At 55.2% G+C, this 17374-nt stretch overlaps 1 protein-coding gene across 1 annotated transcript; it reads right to left on the bottom strand.

Moving 5' to 3' along the window:
* Positions 1–13418: 13418 nt before the first annotated feature.
* BHLHE23 (basic helix-loop-helix family member e23) lies at positions 13419–15537 on the bottom strand. The gene has a single exon (XM_070471845.1). The coding sequence runs from the start codon at positions 15414–15416 to the stop codon at positions 14748–14750; it is 669 nt and encodes a 222-aa protein (XP_070327946.1). The 5' UTR covers positions 15417–15537; the 3' UTR covers positions 13419–14747.
* Positions 15538–17374: the final 1837 nt, after the last annotated feature.

Genomic DNA, 17374 nt, shown 5'->3' with positions numbered 1-17374 from the left:
CCTGTTCTTGCTCACAATTTGTCTTCTGCAGACAGCTGTGCCTGGCACATGGAGATGCTTGATCATTAACAGTCTTTGAGTAGGTTAGTCAGTTAATTGGTCAGGGTTAGTTTGTTATGATTGATACCAACATCATCTCATTGTGGTGACTGTCTTTTTCAAATTTACCACTTCCACTGGTTTTAATGTTGTACAGTCAACACCTCTATCAAGTTTCAGAACCTTTTCACCACCCCAAAAGGATATTTTGTACCCATTGGTAGTTACCACAACCCTCTCTTACTCCAGCTCCTAACAACTAATAATCTACTTCCGTCTTCCTGGATTTGCCTCTTCTGGGCATTTTGTACAAGTGGAATCACACACTGTGGGTCTCCTGTGTCTGGCTTTTCTCACTGATGGTGATATCCTCTGGGTTCATCAGGGTGTCACGTGTAGCTGAGTAATAGATGAGCCCCTTCTGTTGGTTACTCCTCAGCTGGTGGGCATTTGGTTGATTCTGGTTTAGGCTCCTTTTCAGTACTCAGCAGCAAGAGGAGCATGTTGAGGCTGCAGAGACATAGGTGTCCAAAGTCCCATGTCCCTGTTCTCAACTGTGACCATCCTGGGAGCCTATGACACTCCCTCGGCCATCAGCCACTCCCGACTTCAAGAGGGACAAAGTGCTCCCTTCCCAAATGAAGTGAATTCTAACCTCTCAACCAGGGAGGACTGTGCCAGCCAGGACAGTGTCTGCTATCGCTGCTGCCCAGGCCTGTGCCTAGTGGCCCCATAGTTCTCTGCTGGAGCGCCTGGCGTCCACATATGCCTGGCAGCCCTAGTCCCCCATGAAACCCCTGAAATAGAAAAATCTTAAATATTTTAGCAAATAAAAAAATTTTAAACTGTGCGGCCAGATGTCCAAGTTGACAAAGTGCTTAAGGCGTTTGACTGATAAAAAGCTGGAGCCCCCAGTAAGTGGGATTTAGAACAAGCCCCGAGGCAAGTGTGTGATACTAGAAACGTCCCAGCCCTCAGCGCAGTGCTGGGGCTCGGGCACGGGGGTTTGAAGGCAAGCGTCCATCTGTCGCGCTGTGCGTCCCGACACTCAACAAAGGCACATGGATCTCCGCGCGGCCGCGGCTCTGCTCTGCAGCAGGCCCAGGCGGGACATGTCACAGAGGAAGGGCCATCAATATTCATGGTCGGCCGGCACCTCTCCTCTCTCCCCTCTCTGCAGTATGTCAGCTCTCTGCTTGGGCTGCAAACAGCAACTCTGCCTTCAGAGTCTGCAGAAGCATCTGAGACACAGAGGGACCTGGGAGGCCATGGTCCTCACCTGGGAGATGGAAGATCACCCTAGGCGCCTGTGAGGTCAGAGGGCAGAGCCCTCCCCAGACTGAGAGGAAGAGAGGGGGGCCACGGTTCTCACCTGGGCAGAGACGGGGATCAGCCCAGGACCCTGTGAAGGCAGACCCCTCCCCAGACTAAGATGAAGAGAGGGAGAAAGGGGAGCCCTGAGGGGTGGGGTACAGGGAGGGATGGGGCCCCAAGAGGAGCGTAGACAGCTGAGAACTACTGAATCAGCAGAAAGCCTGAACTCAGTTGGCTGATTTTTAAATCCAGGGGTTGATATCCAGCACTGCTCTCCAAGCGTAGCACGTGTAGCTCAGAAGAACTGACCATGGGGTCTAGGATGGTGGGGACTGTTGGCCCTGCCAATGGAGGGAGAGGGGAAAGAGCTGGGTCTTCCAAGTGTGGATGGTCTGGTCTCATTTGCACCCCTGAGTTGCTGGTTCTGACTGTGCTGGTGACAGTGGTTTTGGCCTGGAGCTCCCACCACCTAAGCCCAGTTGGGCCCCCTGTAAGGCCAGGTCCAGGCCTCTTGGGGGAGGGCCTCTGGTTCCAATCCACCCTCTTTGGCATTTGAGAAGCCCTCTGTCCACGTGGCCTCCCCATGTCTACACGGAGTCAATCAGCACAGTTAGCCCCAGAGTCTGGCAACCAAGAATGAGTCCCGGGAGCTGATCCACGAGGGAGACTTAAGGGTCTTGTCCTGGAGAACAGCATGATTATCAGGAGAGTCACACACAAGCTGGGTCTGTGTTCAACCCTTTACACAGTGTCAGGGGACCCAGGCGAGCCTTTTGTTTGAGGGCACTGCCCATCTGGGTGTCTGTTGGTCCCATGGGCACCTCCCAGCCCAGCAGAGACTTAACCCATTTTACACACCAGGACATTGAGGCTCCAGGTGGCCAGTGGCCGATCCAGGCCTTGGGTCCTGCCTGGTCAGGGGCGCCCCATCTGCTGCTCACAGCCAGCCCCTGTCCAGCTAGACCATAGCATCTGCAATGGGAAATGTCCTGTGGGCTGTTCTAGTCCTGGGACTCCTTCCATGCCCAGAAGGGCACCTCTTCCAGAACATTCTAGCACAATCCACATTGCAAAAAAATAGAGATGAAATGACCACAGCGGAAGTTTTATTATTGTAGCTTTTATATCAGACTCTGAATGGCCACTCCTATGGTACAAAGTCATTATCACAATTAAACTCATTCCATTAACTAGCACAGGCATTTATTGCTGCCAATAAAGGACAACATCAGGGCACTGATGGAGCCAGTATATCGGGCGCTCTGCCTCCTGAGCACCTGGGCCAGATGTCCAGGCTTGGGGGACTTACTGGAGAGGACTGGGGCCCCGTTGGGGTCCAGGGTCATATGTCACATCTCTTCATTGAGTGCCTCCTGTTTCTGAGCATGACCCAGGGGCTGAGGGGACAGTCAGCAGAGACCCGAAGAGAGAGGACAGCAGTTTGCTCTTGGAAAGGACTGACAAGGAGTTTCCTCACATGTGACCCCTTGTTGAGACAGTCGCATCCAACTTTAGAACTTGGGGACTAGATGCTTAAAGAAATTAACACCTAAAAGTTGAAATTAGACTCTGTGATTGTGGCAACATTTTTACATGCCGGACAGGGTATCTTTCGGTGATTTTCTTTCCATCCCTTCGAGTGACCTATGCTAGCATGATGGTTTTAAAATACACCTCCAGATTATTTGACAATCCTCACCACAGGAGAAGGCTTAATTCCCTCTTCTTGAGTGTGGCCTGGGCATAACTATGTGCTTCTAATGAATAAAAAGTGGTGGGAGGGGTGACTGTGATTTCTAAGCCGATGTCACCCATCATTGTTTGCCTCAGGGACTAGCTGCCCCGTGGCCACCGTGACTCAAGACAGCCTTCCACCTGCTTCATTGTCTCCCACCTGTGAGATGTGAGGGTGGTTCTCCCAGGACGACTAACCCCTTGGGGTCCCCAGAGGGTCCAGTAGGCATGCCCAGCTTGTGACTGTGTCAGGGTCCACGTGACCTTCCCACAACTCTGCGACATGGCTCCGTAGGTCCATCTAGGCAGCTCTGTGCTGTTTCTGAAGACCCATGGACCGACCTGCAAAGAGGATGGTAGTGCTGTGAGCACCCCGGGGGCTGTATGTACACAGTCAGCCAGGGGGCCTGGAGCAGCCACCATGGGCCCTTCCCTGCCCTCCTGAACCTCTGGGAGAGTAAAGCCATGGAGGAGCCCTGGACAGCCCACGAAGGAGAGGTAGTGCCATGAGGGTTGGTGGGGTCCTTGTATCCTCCAGGGTGGGCTTGGCCATGGCTTCTGCAGCTGCCGTGGAAGTACCCACAGACCTGGGCTCAACAGTAGAAACTTGCTTTTGTGCCGTCTGGGGGCCAGAGGTCCTAAGTCAGTATGGGCAGGGCCAGAGTCTCCAGAGACTCCTGGGAGTGTCTCCCTTCCCTGTGCCCACTCTGGCGGGAGCTGTCCCTCTGTGGCTCTTGTTACTGAGCTCCCTCCACCTTCTCTTATGCGGACACATGTAACAGCACTCAGAGCCCACCCAGATGAGTCAGGTAGCTGCCTCTTCTCGGATCCTTCATCATGCCTATTGCCGTATCAACCAAAATTTCTGAAATGGAGACCTGATTGAAATGCTAGTGCTTACTTGGGGTTTATTAGGACTGAAGCCTGGGAGAAACAGATTCAAGAAGCACCTGAATTGTGTACTGTCAGATCTCAGCATAGGGGGAGCTCATAAATGCAGAACCTGCAAGGTTACAGTCAGTTATGCAGAGAAGGGGACACGACCAAGCCAGACCTGTCACCATGCCTGTAAATGGGCAGTATCTGATGGAAGTACATGTGTGTGCATGCATGTACACACATGTGAGCATGTGTGCAAATGTGAACATGTGTCTGGATACATGTATGCATGTGTGCAAATGTGAACATGTGTCTCAGTACGTGTGTGCATGCTTGTGTGTGAGCATGTGGGGGCCGGCTTCTTTGCATTCCTCCTCCCCCAGCAGGGCTGGCTTTGCAGGAGGCAGCCTGACCTGAGCGGTGTGCCAGGAGCCCAGCGCTGTAATTCTGTAATTTCCATCCTGTAATTCTTAATCACTTTGGAGCCAGGGCCCCATAGTTTCATTTTGCACTGGGACTGCTATTCTGTAGCTCATCTGGCCCCCAGGAAACCCATGGAGTCATAGGAGGCAGGGCTGCCAGGGGGTCTGCAGCCACATGAGTGACCTGGTCAATGGGTTTCGGGGAGGCTCAGGGCTAAGCGTGCGGGGGCCAGGACAGTGGCCAGAGCAGCAAATACCAACACAGGACACCTGCTGCAATCTGAATTCAGATGATCAGGAAACGAGTCTTTAGTATTAAGTATGAACCCTGCAGTTACTTCGGGCAGAGGCTTATTAAAATGACTTCCTGCTCTTCACCTGGGAAGCCAGCTGTGTGTCTGGCCAGGAGGATGCGGATCCTGCCGGTCTCCAGGAGGCATCTGTCAGTGGGTACCCCCCAGCCCCGGCTCCTGGGCAGCTTTGTTTCTGTGTGGGGTGGGCAGGCGGGAGCAGCAACAGAGGAGTCTCAGGAGAGTAGCGGGGACAGTGCCACCCTGGACTTTTGGCTGCATTTAATATGTGTAATGGGAGGAAGCGGGCCAAGGCCTGAGATTAGCACCCGTCACAGATCCAGGGCAGCAGCCGTCCATCTGGACGCACTCAGGTGGGTCCAGTCCACGGCTCAGCCCATAGGCCTTGCCCACCGATGTCTGCTGGTCTTCATCTAATGAGTGATTCTGGATTAAAATGGGGCCAGCAACAGGGCACTGATTTATATTAAATCTCCATAAAATGAAAATTGCAGAGACCTACTCAGGGTCATTCGTTATGCAAGGAAATTTAATCACAGTCCCATCCGAACATCCCCGTGCCACCCGATGGATAATGGAGCTGCCACGCGGGGATTAGGAACGCCTCCTGTTTGCTAGAATAGCTTCCCCTGATGTCTGTGCCTTGGGCCCCCACAGCCACCCCCCAGGACAAGGCAGGGTGTGTTGGGGCACTCAGGTCACCCCAGCAGCAGTGATTCACCCCGACCACAGCCCATGACACTCACTTTGCTCACTAGAACCTTCTCCATATTTTTCTCTATCAAAAAAGTACAAAAGGAGGAAAACCTGAGACAAAATTCGAGCAAAAAACCCTGGGCCACATTCTCACTTTGTGGAGACAGTGGTTGTGAGACATGGCCTCTCGTCTCCCCCCACTGGATCATCTCCCCACTATCACATCATCACACCTCCCAGGCAGGGCCCTGCCCGCTATGCAAGCTTTTCCTGTTCCCTCAGGAGAGTCTGAGGCTTCTGGCTGCCCTTCTGTGGTTCCCAGGAAGGGGCCGGGTGTCTCCAGGTTAACGCTAACTGACAAGCAGCTTAGCGGCAGCCCTGGGCACTGGACTCATGGAAAAGTGATATCATGAGGCACCTGCCTGCCTGGCCCTCCTGGGGCCCCTCCCTGACCACTGCTGTCAGCCCCATTTACTCAGACGCACTGGCCCGGCCCCTCACAAGGACATGGATGGACACCAGGCAGCTCAGGAGCTGGACATGACCACTCTCCCTCACCTTTCCTGGGCCTGGACCACCTCACTGCCCCCACCTTGTCAGGGAAGCCATGCCCAGGTGTCCCTGGAGAGGACGTGTCTTTGAAAGGAAGAGTAAATGCAGGAGACAGGACTCCAGAGGGTGATTGGCATGGACGGAGTGGTGGATGCTGGACCTCCTGTATGGGGTGCCCCAGATGGCCGGCAGGGTCGTCTTCAGAAACAGCTCCACAAAGAGCAAAGTGGGGTGCTTGCATCCCCTCAGAGCCTCTTCCACAACACGGCGGCTCATGCAAGGCTCTGCAACAATCAGGGTGGCCCCTGACTTTCAGAGATCAGTGCCCATGGTGGAGCAGTAGGAGACACCATCACCCAGCCCCCAAATCTCCAGCACCATTGAGTTCACCACCCACATAGCATATGGTAACCTCTACAAGCTCCAGACTCCCTGGGCTGAGTGACAGAGGCCAGGCCCCAAACCCCACACCCTAAGAATCCATTTAGGAGACATTCCTGAGAAAGTCACTGTAGAGACAGACAGCAGGCCTGTGGTTTCAGATCAGGCGAGCACAAGAGGGCTTTTAGGCTAATGGCTAGAGTGTGTATCTTGCTCTGCTGTGTCTCAGGCTGTATGCATTTACCCACATCCAGTGAACTGCATCTAAGGGGTGCATTTTACTGGGTGCAAATTGCACCTCAATAAGCCTGACTTGAAAAAACCAAATTGTAGGTGTTAACAAAGCTCTCTGGAAATAGACTGGCGGGAAAGTGGTGGTTGCATGACCTTGTGAATGTTCTTAGTGCCAACAAATCATACACTCAAAAAGGGGTTAAACAGTGTTTTATGTAAGTATGTTTCACCACAATGAAAAGATACTGTGAAGGACTTCACTGGTGGTCTAGAGGTTAAGAATCCGCCTGCCAGTGCAAGGAACCTGGGTTCCATCCCTGGTCCAGGAAGATTCCACACATCTCAGGGTAACAAAGACCACTCCCCCAACTACTGAGCCCAAGAACTCTGGAGCCTGTACTCCACAAGGAAAAGCAGTCCCCACTCCTGGCAGCTAGAGAAAGCCCTCTCGCAGCAAAAAAGACCCAGTGCAGCCAAAAAAAAAAAAAAAGATACAGGAAGCAGTAACCCCTCGAAGAATGAAGGGACTGCCCCTCTGGAGCAGTGGTGCCCAGTTGCCCTCTCATCTTTTCCTGCAGGCTCTGCAGGGGGCCTAAGGGGGTGGGGGTGGGATCTTCAGCAAAGGGTCACCGAGTACATGATCCCAGACACTGGCCATGACCTCCCCTGGCTGGGAGCACATTTGGCACTGATGAAGCCTTGACGGGGTGGGAGCGGTGGAAGCTGCTTCTCAGGACCCCTACTCAATCCTCCTGCGGCACAGGGTCCCTGGACAGAGGGGAAAATGGGTGTTGGGGGCTCTGCATCCTCGCCTGGGTGCTGGGCTGATGCTCACTGGGTCTCAATAATGTCTGCTCATTTGTGGTTATTTTGGAAACACTGTTCTTTCCCAGACGTGGTGGGCGGAGGAGCAGTTGAAAGCCAAGGGCCAAAAAAAAAAAAAAAAAAAGAAAGCCAAGGGCCTTGTTTCAAAAACGTCTTTAGCAGGTCTGCGGCTGTAATGAGCCAGTTTAATGAAGTCAGTATCCTTGAAAGTTCATCCGCATCCCTCATCCGTCAGCATGGCCACTTCGCAGCACGACATTAATTAGCCGCGGCGTTCCCTGCAGTGCAGAGAGAGGTGAGAACGACAGGTGTGGGCACCCATGGCCCTTCAAAAGCACTGTTTAACCAGCGTGTTAAACAGAAAACAAGAGCAAACCTGCCGACAACGTGCTGATTAGTAGGTGCTGACCCCTGCCCAACGTTCCTGCAGCTCCAGCGGTGGCCAGGGCCTCCTCCCTCTCAGCCGGCTCCCCTCTGCCTCTGTTGAAATGGGGCTGGGCTACAGGTTAAGTGGGGAGGGTCGAGTGCTGGGGCTGGCCAGGCTGGGGGACTCAGGACATGACCGCAGCTCAGGGAACACTGCCCTCACCCCCGTCTCTGCAGAGTCCCTTCAGACAGTGGCCACATTCGGCCACCCAGGCCCCCTCACGGTGAGGCTGTCCCCTCTCGGGTCCTGCCCGCTGACCTACAGAGCTGTCTCACCCACCTCCCCAACAGCCCCCTCCCACCCCTGAAGGGCACCATGTGGCCCTGGCAGAGAGGAAGCCGTCTACAGCGTGTCTCGCCTGTACATGCACTCGTGGACGTGAGCGTGCTCACCTGAACGTGAGTTCAGGTGATGCTTGGGCAGACAGCAGGGCTGCCCCAGGCTGTGTCCACCTGGCTCCAGGCTGGACTGAAAAGGCGTGGTCAGCTGTTCTCCTGGATCAGGTGTTCCCTTTCCAGATCAGCCAGACCTTCCCAAAGCAGAGGCAACCAGCATTGCACTACGGGCAGTGAGCAGGGTCGTGAGACCCTAAACCTGCAATATTTGAAGGAACGTGTTTATTAGGGGAGGAGGGCTTGCCAAAGGGAAGGGAGGGTTATAGTCTCTTCTCCCCAGAAGTAGCTGCAGCAGAGAGGACAGGGAGAGACAGAGAAAGAGAGAGAAAAGAGAGAAAGGGAGGAGATGAGCCAGGCTGTGTGTGCAGAGGGCCTGGAGGCAGCTTCTCTTCCCTAGAAGCAGCCCTGGGACATTTGAGGACGGCGCTTTCATCCCATCTGGCAGCCCCAGGTCCCTGAGGTGGGGCGAGGGTGGGGGGTAGCTCATGGAAAGCTCTGGAACATCACTGCTGACCCTGAACCCAGAAGGGCTCAGGGTTGATGAAGAGTAGTATTTTCACATCCAGGAAGCAGGTTACAGACTTCACATTAATTTTGGAAACCCAGACTCCTGCATGGAAAATAAACACCTGCTTATGAGTCTGTGATGCATCAAAGGAAGCCCTGCCATCTTAGGCCTTCAGTGGTTCGAGGGTGGCTGAGGGCCGCGCAGCTGTGCTACTCAGGGAGGTGCTGGAAGGACAAAGAGTCTTAATGCCCAGAGGCTTGAGACCCAGCTCCTCCCACCCACAGTCTGGGCACCATGGGCCAGAGAGCAACTTATGAACAGTGGGGTTTCTGTGCCCCTGTTACCAAGCCCATGGACGTGTCCACTCCTGAGTGGTGAGCTGGCCCCTATCAAGCTTTCGGTCAGCATCCAGGCTGCTCTACTCAAACCGTCCTGGAACCTGGAGTGACTTTGGCAGGGGGGACCTGGCTTCCTGCCTGCTCGGTGATGACTCGGGGCCGTGTCACATGAGCCTGTCTCTGGACCCCTGGCAGGTGCAGCCTGGGCCCAACCCAGACCTGTCACCCCACATGCACGAGGCACTCAGACTGGCCGCTCATTCCCATGGATCTTGTAACTTGGGTGCCGTCTGTGGTCAAAGGCAGGGATGCAGGCTGGTGCCCCGAGCTAGCGGCTGCGGAGTGAGAAAGGCGACAAAACGCATCCTGGCAGATGCCTCGAGGCCGTCCAAGAGCCCCGCGCGTCCCTACGGCATCTTGGGACTGGAAGCCAGGTTCCCAGGCTGGCCTTGGCCTCATTAGGGCAGCGAGAGCTGTCCACGCGGAACTGGGGAGACTGTGCTGCCGTCAGGCCGAATCAGGGCCCCCAGGAGAGCAACTGACTGTGGACTCATCACTTTAGACAAAATGGAGCTTGGAGGCAAAGCCAGGCCTCTGGGAAGGCTGGGCTGCTTCCAACATGCAGGCAAGCTTCTCTCGCAAGGACCTCCCTCACTCCCATCCCTGGCGGCAGCATAGCACTGTGCTGGGCTGGCACCCCAGGAGGCCTTGTGGGTCGTGGGGACAAGGCCTCATGGGTCTCTGTGATGCATTCAGGGGGCTGTGCCCCCAGGAAGTGCGGACCCAGACACGGGGGCCACAGAGCATCTTCCCTTTGTGTCCCTACCGGGCACCAGCTGGGAGTCCTGCAGAGCCGACACCGAAACATCCTCATTTACAAACTCGACCCCCTCGTGTTAACCTTCAGAACACCTCTGGCCACCTTCCCACTCAGAGCCATACTGAAAAAACAGCTTTTATACTGTGATATGAATGCATATGCCTCAGGCACTTTGGGCTGGGAAGAAAATGGCACAAGTCACTTTTTTAAATGGGGTAAACCCCGGATCAAAGGTTACTTTGCTAATTATTTCAGCTATCCTGCATTTATGGTAACGTGGGTTTTGCTCCTTTGGGGTTAAATGTACAAATGTGTATTAACTCTCTGATTTTATGAACAGACTTGGGGAGTTGGAACATCGAGTTACAAGTCCAAAGAGGCAATTGAGGGAGAAATTATTTAATCCATCATAAATCCCTCTATCCCATCCCTTCAAATGGGATGCCCAAAGGGATTAAAGACTAAAAACATATCCCAGGCAAATTCACATGATAAAATTGCTGTAATCACTCTCTGCTGGATTAAGCAGGGCCCGGAGCCTCTGCGGAGCAGGGTCTGTGCAGGCGCCGAGGGAGAGGCAGGCTGGCTGGGCCAGGCGGAGTGATGGTTGACACATTTCCCCATCAATTCAGGAAACCATGTATCTGTCCTTTGTGAGGCAGAACTTCTTTTAATGCCCCCAAACTGCAAAGAGACAGACAGGCATATTTGACAAAGCAAGCATCTGCACTAGGATGCTCCTCAGCTTACTCGTAAGGGAAAACGAGGTTCCCAGAGGTTTCCATGACCTCTGCAGATGTGAAAAGGAAACCTCATCTTTGGGATGAAATCAGCAAAACAAATCAATGGAAGCATGTGTGTGGTACTCGGGGGTCCATCCCTGAGCTCGTGGGGGCTGGATGCCTTCTGCGTGGGCCACGCTCTTGGTCTCTGGGGGTAGAGCCTGGTGTAGGTAGAGTTCTGCCCTCGGAGTCTGAGCGCCCTTACCTATTACTGGAAACTGGGATGCTGTTTTAGGTACGTGAATTTCCTACCAAGAAAAGAATGGTCTTTGGGCATAAAGTGTGTTGGGCACCATCAGAACCGAAAGTGCTGGAGCCACACCCGTCATGTCAGTCAGTAAATGAAAATGAGGTGCAGGACTGTGATCAAGTAATTTGCCTCTTCTGACCCTGGCCAGAGTCGCCATGGAGCCACTGGGCTTGAGAAGCCTGCCCCAAGCTGCCAGGAGCCAGGGTTCTTGGGCTCGTAACCTGAGTGTGAAGGAGTCTTGGTCCTTTAGTGACTCACGCAAGCAGCCAGTGCGGTCAAGCCCTTCATCTGTGGGGACACTAGAGGAAGGGCCCGCTGAATCAAGACAACCCCTTGGCCAGAGCGGGGAGGACCCCAGGGTCACTCCATTGGCTCCCCAGGAGTCAGTGTGGTTGGCCTGTGTGAAGCTGATGTACAGCAGAAACCAACACATCGGAAAGCAATTATTTTCCAATTAAAAATAAAAACTTAAAAAATGCACTTTGAATGCTTTGCACTTTTATCATCTCGAGCTGCTATCTCCACTAGGACGTGGACACTGGGCACTTGAAATGGGCTGTTCCGAACTGACATGGGCTCTGAACGCAAGACACACTGGATTCTGAAGACTCAGTACAAAAAAGAAAAAATGTAAAATATTTCCCTAGTAATTTATATTTTCCTAATAATTAAAAAATACTGATTGCATGTTAAAATGATAATAGTTGGGCTATGGTGGAATAAATAAGTCATTAAAGCTAATTTCATCTACTTCTATTTTCTTTACATAGCCACCAGAAAATGTAAGATTCCACACATGGCCAGCACTATCTGTGTTGGGCAGCCCCAGTTTTAAAAGGCTTGCCTTAGTATCTTGCTCCTCCAAGAATCAACCCTGAATATTCACTAGAAGGACTGATGCTGATGGGAAGCTCCAATACTTTGGCCACCTGATGTGAAGAGTCGACTCATTGGAAAAGATTGATTTCCCATTGGTGTTGGGAAAGATTGAGGGTAAGAGGAGAAGGGGGTGGCAAAGGATGAGATGGTTGGATGGCATCATTGACTCAATTGACATGCGTCTGAGCAAATTCCAGGAGATAGTGAAGGACAGGGAAGCCTGGCATGCTGCAGTCCATGGGGTCTCAAAGAGTCGGACACGACTGAGTGACTGAACAACATCCTTTGAAAATAAGCTGTGTCAAACCTGAGCTACAAAAAGCTCTTTCCCACTGAATTCCTCCCCTGCCTCTGCCCCCACCTGTCCCCTGTTCAGGAGGCGAGCTCTGGGTTAGGCGCCAGGTGATGAGTTTTCTCAAGTTCATTCACAGCAACTCATGCCACCCCTGCAGGAAAATGAGCCTTAGGGGAAGACACCAGAACCCCCATCAGAAGCTCCCAGAGTTTAGGGCTCACAAACAGGCACCTCTGGCTGGTTATATTGGGGGGACACAGGCCATGGAGTGGTGAGACCCCTCCTGTTGGGAATGTTCTTCCAATGTCTAGGTTGTCTTAGAATGAGGAGTTTTGTCGTATAAACTTGAGAGAAGCCAAACAAGCATTCATTTTAATATTTCAGATTGCATGATTAGCGGATGCTGTTGAGAAACCCACCTAATTTCACTTTATAAAACTCCTTCACTCAATCCCAGGGAACAGCATGGCTACCATTTTGGGAGGACATGGATAAACAGGTTTGCAGCTTTTAAAAATATTTAAGTTTAACTTTTACTTAAACAAAATTATTGGAAGAATTCACTTTAATGGTTCTTTTTAAAATTGTTATTTTTCACCTAGAGGGGCAGAGAAATTTTTTTCTTCACTTTTTTCTTATTGTGTGTGTATGTTAGTTCCTCAGTTGTGTCTGACTCTTTGCAATCCCATGGACTGTAGCCTGTCAGGCTCCTCTGTCCATGGAATTCTCCTGGCAAGAATACTGGAATGGGTTGCCATTTCCCACTCCAAGGGATCTTCCCAACCCAGGGATTGAACCCGGGTGTCCTGCATCTGCATCGGCAGGCAGATTCTTCATCATCTGAGCCACCAGGGAAGCTCTTTTTCTTATTATTTGGTGTATTTGCTGAGTGGCTGCTTACAGATCAGTTGCCTGTGTCTTAGAGACTTCTTAGACTGATTTAGAAGCATGTGGCCCAAACTGACACAACTCTCAGAACGCTGAAATTATGAGTTCTGTCACAAATGAACACTATTTAATTTGATATTAAAATTTCATCATATTATTTTAAAAAATTAGTTGAAATCAAATACTTTATTCTGAATATAAATGATGTGCTAAACAGTTCTGACTTTAGAATAAGCAGCTCTGTTTCAGATTATAAGTAAGTAATTTGTAAAGTTGATTCAGAGTCACTTTGAAATGACCCTAGAAATTGATGACACTCGGTATGCAGTTATCTAAAAGGCATGTGAAACGCACTTTCCAACATTCAGCTTTTAGAATGTGCAAAACTGATAAACTAGTCTGTTATGGGGGGGAAAGACAATAAGAAATAAATATGGAAATTAGCAAAAACCAGTATTAAACATATGTCTTTATGAATAAGACTTAATCACACACTTCATTTTGCAAATACAAAAGGGCCTTTTGAAATGTATTAATTAAAGTTAACCGCTGTAGACAGGCCGCTTTGTAGGGCCGCAGTCCTCCCCCTATTAGCATAGCATTAAGGACAGCCGAGGAAATTGGGTTAATAAAGCCGGGTATTGTGGCAGAGCCGCTCCAGCGAAAACCGGCGAGCACAGCTCGGTCCCTGTGGGAGGCCCAGGCTGTGCGCGGCGCGTGGACCACGGCTGGAAGCAGAGTTCTGAGTTGAGAACTGCCTTTAAAAGAGATCCCATCGCCGTGCACTTCGGCCAGGGCGTGCCCCCAGCAGCATGTACTCACCGTGGCCGGGTCACCTCTCCCAGAATTGTGCGGGCCGGTGGGGAGGGGCCTTGGCCTGTCACCAGGGCTAAACTAGGCCCTCCCCTGACACCCCAGGAGCCCTCCTCCAAGCAGCCGCCTTTAAGCAGAGGGCGCATCTCCATACAGCCTCACCAGGGCCGCGCCAGGGCGGTGGTGGCCGGAGAGTCCAGGGGCTGCTTAGGGACAATGGGAAGCAGCCGGCGTTAACGTCCGCTAACCCAGAGGTCAGCATCTCCAGGCAGGCTAGAAAAGAAACGTAACAAACGGGAAAGGGGAAAAGCTACCAACCGGGGTCTTCTTGTGTCCGCGGTCTAGCTCCCTTGCAACCACAGTTGCGGGACCGGGTTGGGGCGCATCCCGCAGTTCCGCTCCTGAGGCGCGGGGCGGGGTGGGGGGGCGGTCATGGAGCCGGCAGAGGCGGAACACTCCCACACAGAGCGCGGCCTTGCGGTTGGCAAGACTGCCGACGGAGGCCAAACACGCGCCCCGAGAGGACCGGGACCCGGGCTACCCTCCGTCCCTGCGCTCTGCGAGCCCCCAGGTGGCTCTGGAGAGGACCACCCGCGCGGGGATCGCGCCAACCCCTGTTCCCGCTGCGACCCCGGGTTTCTTTTTGAGGCTGAGCGGTGCCGCCCAGAGAAACACGGTTGGTCAGCCCGGTCCTGTCTCCAGGGTCGATGGCTGGCGGCGTCCAGAGAGTGCCCAGGGACGCTGCAGGCTCTAGGACCTGGATTCCAGAACCCCGTTGTCCGGTTCAGTCCCACTCCCGTCTGGGCTTTGCCCTTCTGTTCCGCCGGCCCAACTGCTCAGAACACAAGGGCTGGAAGCGAGGTGCGGCCGTCTTCTCCCCGTGAGCGGAGTCCAGTGGGGGAGGCTGGCAGTTATGGGGGCAAGGTAAAATGAAGGACGCGTGCGGGAGGGACGGCACAGGGTCCTTAGGGCTTCTCGTTACAGTGTTTGCAAAGCGCCGAGGGCGTCCCGGAGAAGGCGGCGCACTTGTCTGGACAGGGCAGCGCGGCGCTAGCAGAGAAGGGGTACACTGCAGCCTGGCCAAAGGGCGTCAAGGGCGCGGCGGCAACCGGCGCGGCCAAGCCCTGGCCGTGGTTGAGGTAGGCCACGAGGCGCCGCATCTCGTCCAGGGCCTGCGCCTGCATGAGGATGTAGTTCTTGGCGAGCAGCAGCGTGGCGATCTTGGAGAGCTTGCGCACCGACGGGCTGTGCGCGTAGGGGATCACCGCGCGCAGGCCGTCCAGCGCGTCGTTCAGGTCGTGCATCCGCCGGCGCTCCCGGGCGTTGATGCTCAGCCGCAGCGACCGCTGCTCCCGCGGCCGCCGCCGCCCGTCCGCCGCGCCCCCCGGCCCACGCCGCCGCCTCCGCCGTTCGAAGGCGTCGTCCTCGTCTCCGCTCTGCTCGCCGCTGCTCTCGGCCGCCGCGGCCGGGGCTCTGGGCGCGGACGCCGCGGGGAGGTCACCTCCCGTGCACGGCATGCCGTAGCCGCGGGCCGCCTCGGGTCCCCGGGCCGCCCCGTAGGCGAGGCCCGCTGCCGCGTAGCCGTGGCTCAGCTCCAGATACGCATCCCCCGACAGCGACTTGAGCTCTGCCATGGCCGCGCCTCTGGGCCCGAGGGCCCGCCGGGCGGGCAGGTGCTCCTACGGCCCAGGCCGTGCCGCCCCAGGGTCCGCGCGCGCGCTGGCCGCCAGAGCCGCCTCGGTGCTGCTTTCGGCTCGCGCGTCCGTCCGGCAGTCGGTCAGTCCACGAGCCTCCCAGCTTCTCGGCCCCGCCTCCTGGTCGCCTCCCCCTCCCCCCTTCTCCCCTCCCCCTTCTCCCTTCTCCCCTCCCCCTCCTATTCCATCTCTTTCTCTCCTACCGCCCCCCCCCCACCCCCCACCGCTCGTCGCCGGGCGCTGGGCTGGGCTGGGGAGCGCTTACCTCCCACTCGCGCCGACTCTCCCCCTTTAAGGTGCGTAGGTGTCCGCCGGGACTTCGCAGCCGTCCAATCAGAGGGGACCTGGTGACTGCCTCTTTCCGGAGCCCGGCCGCTTCGGCGGCGCAGACCGACGGCCAAGGGTGGGGGAGCCACCGGGATGAGGGAGCCGGGGGTCTGGTCGGAGACAGTGGTGGACGCGGTGGGGCCTAGAAGCGCTGTTCCCGCGTCTCCGCGTCTCCCCGCTGCTTTCTGCCGCCCCCGGGGGTGCAGCCGCTTCACGCTCCTGTCCCTCGTGGGCACCCGCCTCAGTCCGGCTCCTTCTCTTCTTCTGTGCCATTTGCAGGAGCCACGACCGGCGTCGCGCAGGCAGGGATCAGAGCAGGGAGCGTGCAGAACACCGCGGAGCCCGACCAGCCGAGTCCGGATCAGGTGCCGGGCGCACGCCTGGGGCGTTCCTCCCGGATGGGTGTCCTAGTAGTACCGCACAGCCAGGTAACCCGAGGGGCAAATTGGGCGCTCCCAGCGCTCCTTCCAGGGCCTGCTGGCTCTCCAGGACTTCGGTACTGGATGCGAGTGTTCGAGGAGACAGCGCAAACACGTGGATCATCTATCGTGGGAACATCAGAGACCGGCGCTCTGGCCCCGGGTTGAGGGGAGCGGAACCTGGGGCTGATGCTTAGGACAGCAGGTCTCACTTACCTGCGTGTCCGGCTGGGAATGAAGGGCCAGGAGGGTCTGGGGTAGGCCTTTTCCAAGGAGACCCTGCACTGCCTCCTGGGCCGAGGTCTGGAGAGCGAGTCGGGGAGGCCCAGCCGCTGGGGTGGGGAAGCACATTGAGGGGCAGGGGGCATCCAGGCTGTTGGAGGGGCAGCAGAGGGCGGGGGTGGGAGTGGGCGCAGAGGCCCGCGTGGCTGGTCCTGGTCGGGAGTTTGGTCTTTGCTGGGAGGACAGAGGCCACCCAGAAGGAGCTGAGGGGAACGCTTTCTGCAGACCACTGCACCGCAGCCCTCAGGGGATTGGGGACGCTTCCTCCTGGGCGTCCCTCCCTGCCTGGCAGAGCTGTTCCGGGTGAAAGGGGTTGTAAGCAGAGGTGGGCCATCTCCACTGATGCCCCCGGGCCCTTGCGAGTGGTGGGGTCTGATGAGAGCTGAGGGCCTCCTGCCTCTGGGCCTCAGGGCTGGGGGTGGGGTTGAGGGGGAGGGTATGCTCAGTGGGCAAACTGAGGATGGGGGCGTTTGAACCAACCAAGGGGTGTCTGGCAGGCACTTGTGGAGTCGTGGGAATGTCATCAGAATATGTACTCATTGAAACCACAGGCACCCAGGAGATCGACTTTCAAAACAGGGGCTGGAGCAGAGCTCCCGCTGTGGCTGCAGGTCAGCATCGCTGGGAGGTTCAGTTAAATCCGACGTCAGCCCGGCCCCCCACCCCCTACGGGTTCTGACAGCGGCCGTAGAAGCAATCTCCGTGGCTGAGAGTCCCGAATATGCCTGGACAGGCGTGGTTTTTGGGCAGACGCTGCCACCTGCTGGCCGCCTGGGAGACTGCACTCCACCTGCGGGCCCTGCTGTTTAATGAGCGTTCTCAGGCCCTCCCGTCCCCATTAGCCTCACTTCCTGGCACAGCCAGGCACAG

Source organism: Odocoileus virginianus, chromosome 9, assembly GCF_023699985.2.
Source record: "Odocoileus virginianus isolate 20LAN1187 ecotype Illinois chromosome 9, Ovbor_1.2, whole genome shotgun sequence".
Taxonomy (NCBI): domain Eukaryota; kingdom Metazoa; phylum Chordata; class Mammalia; order Artiodactyla; family Cervidae; genus Odocoileus; species Odocoileus virginianus.
Note: the sequence above shows the minus strand (reverse complement) of the source record. Positions and strands in the feature narration are given on the sequence as shown.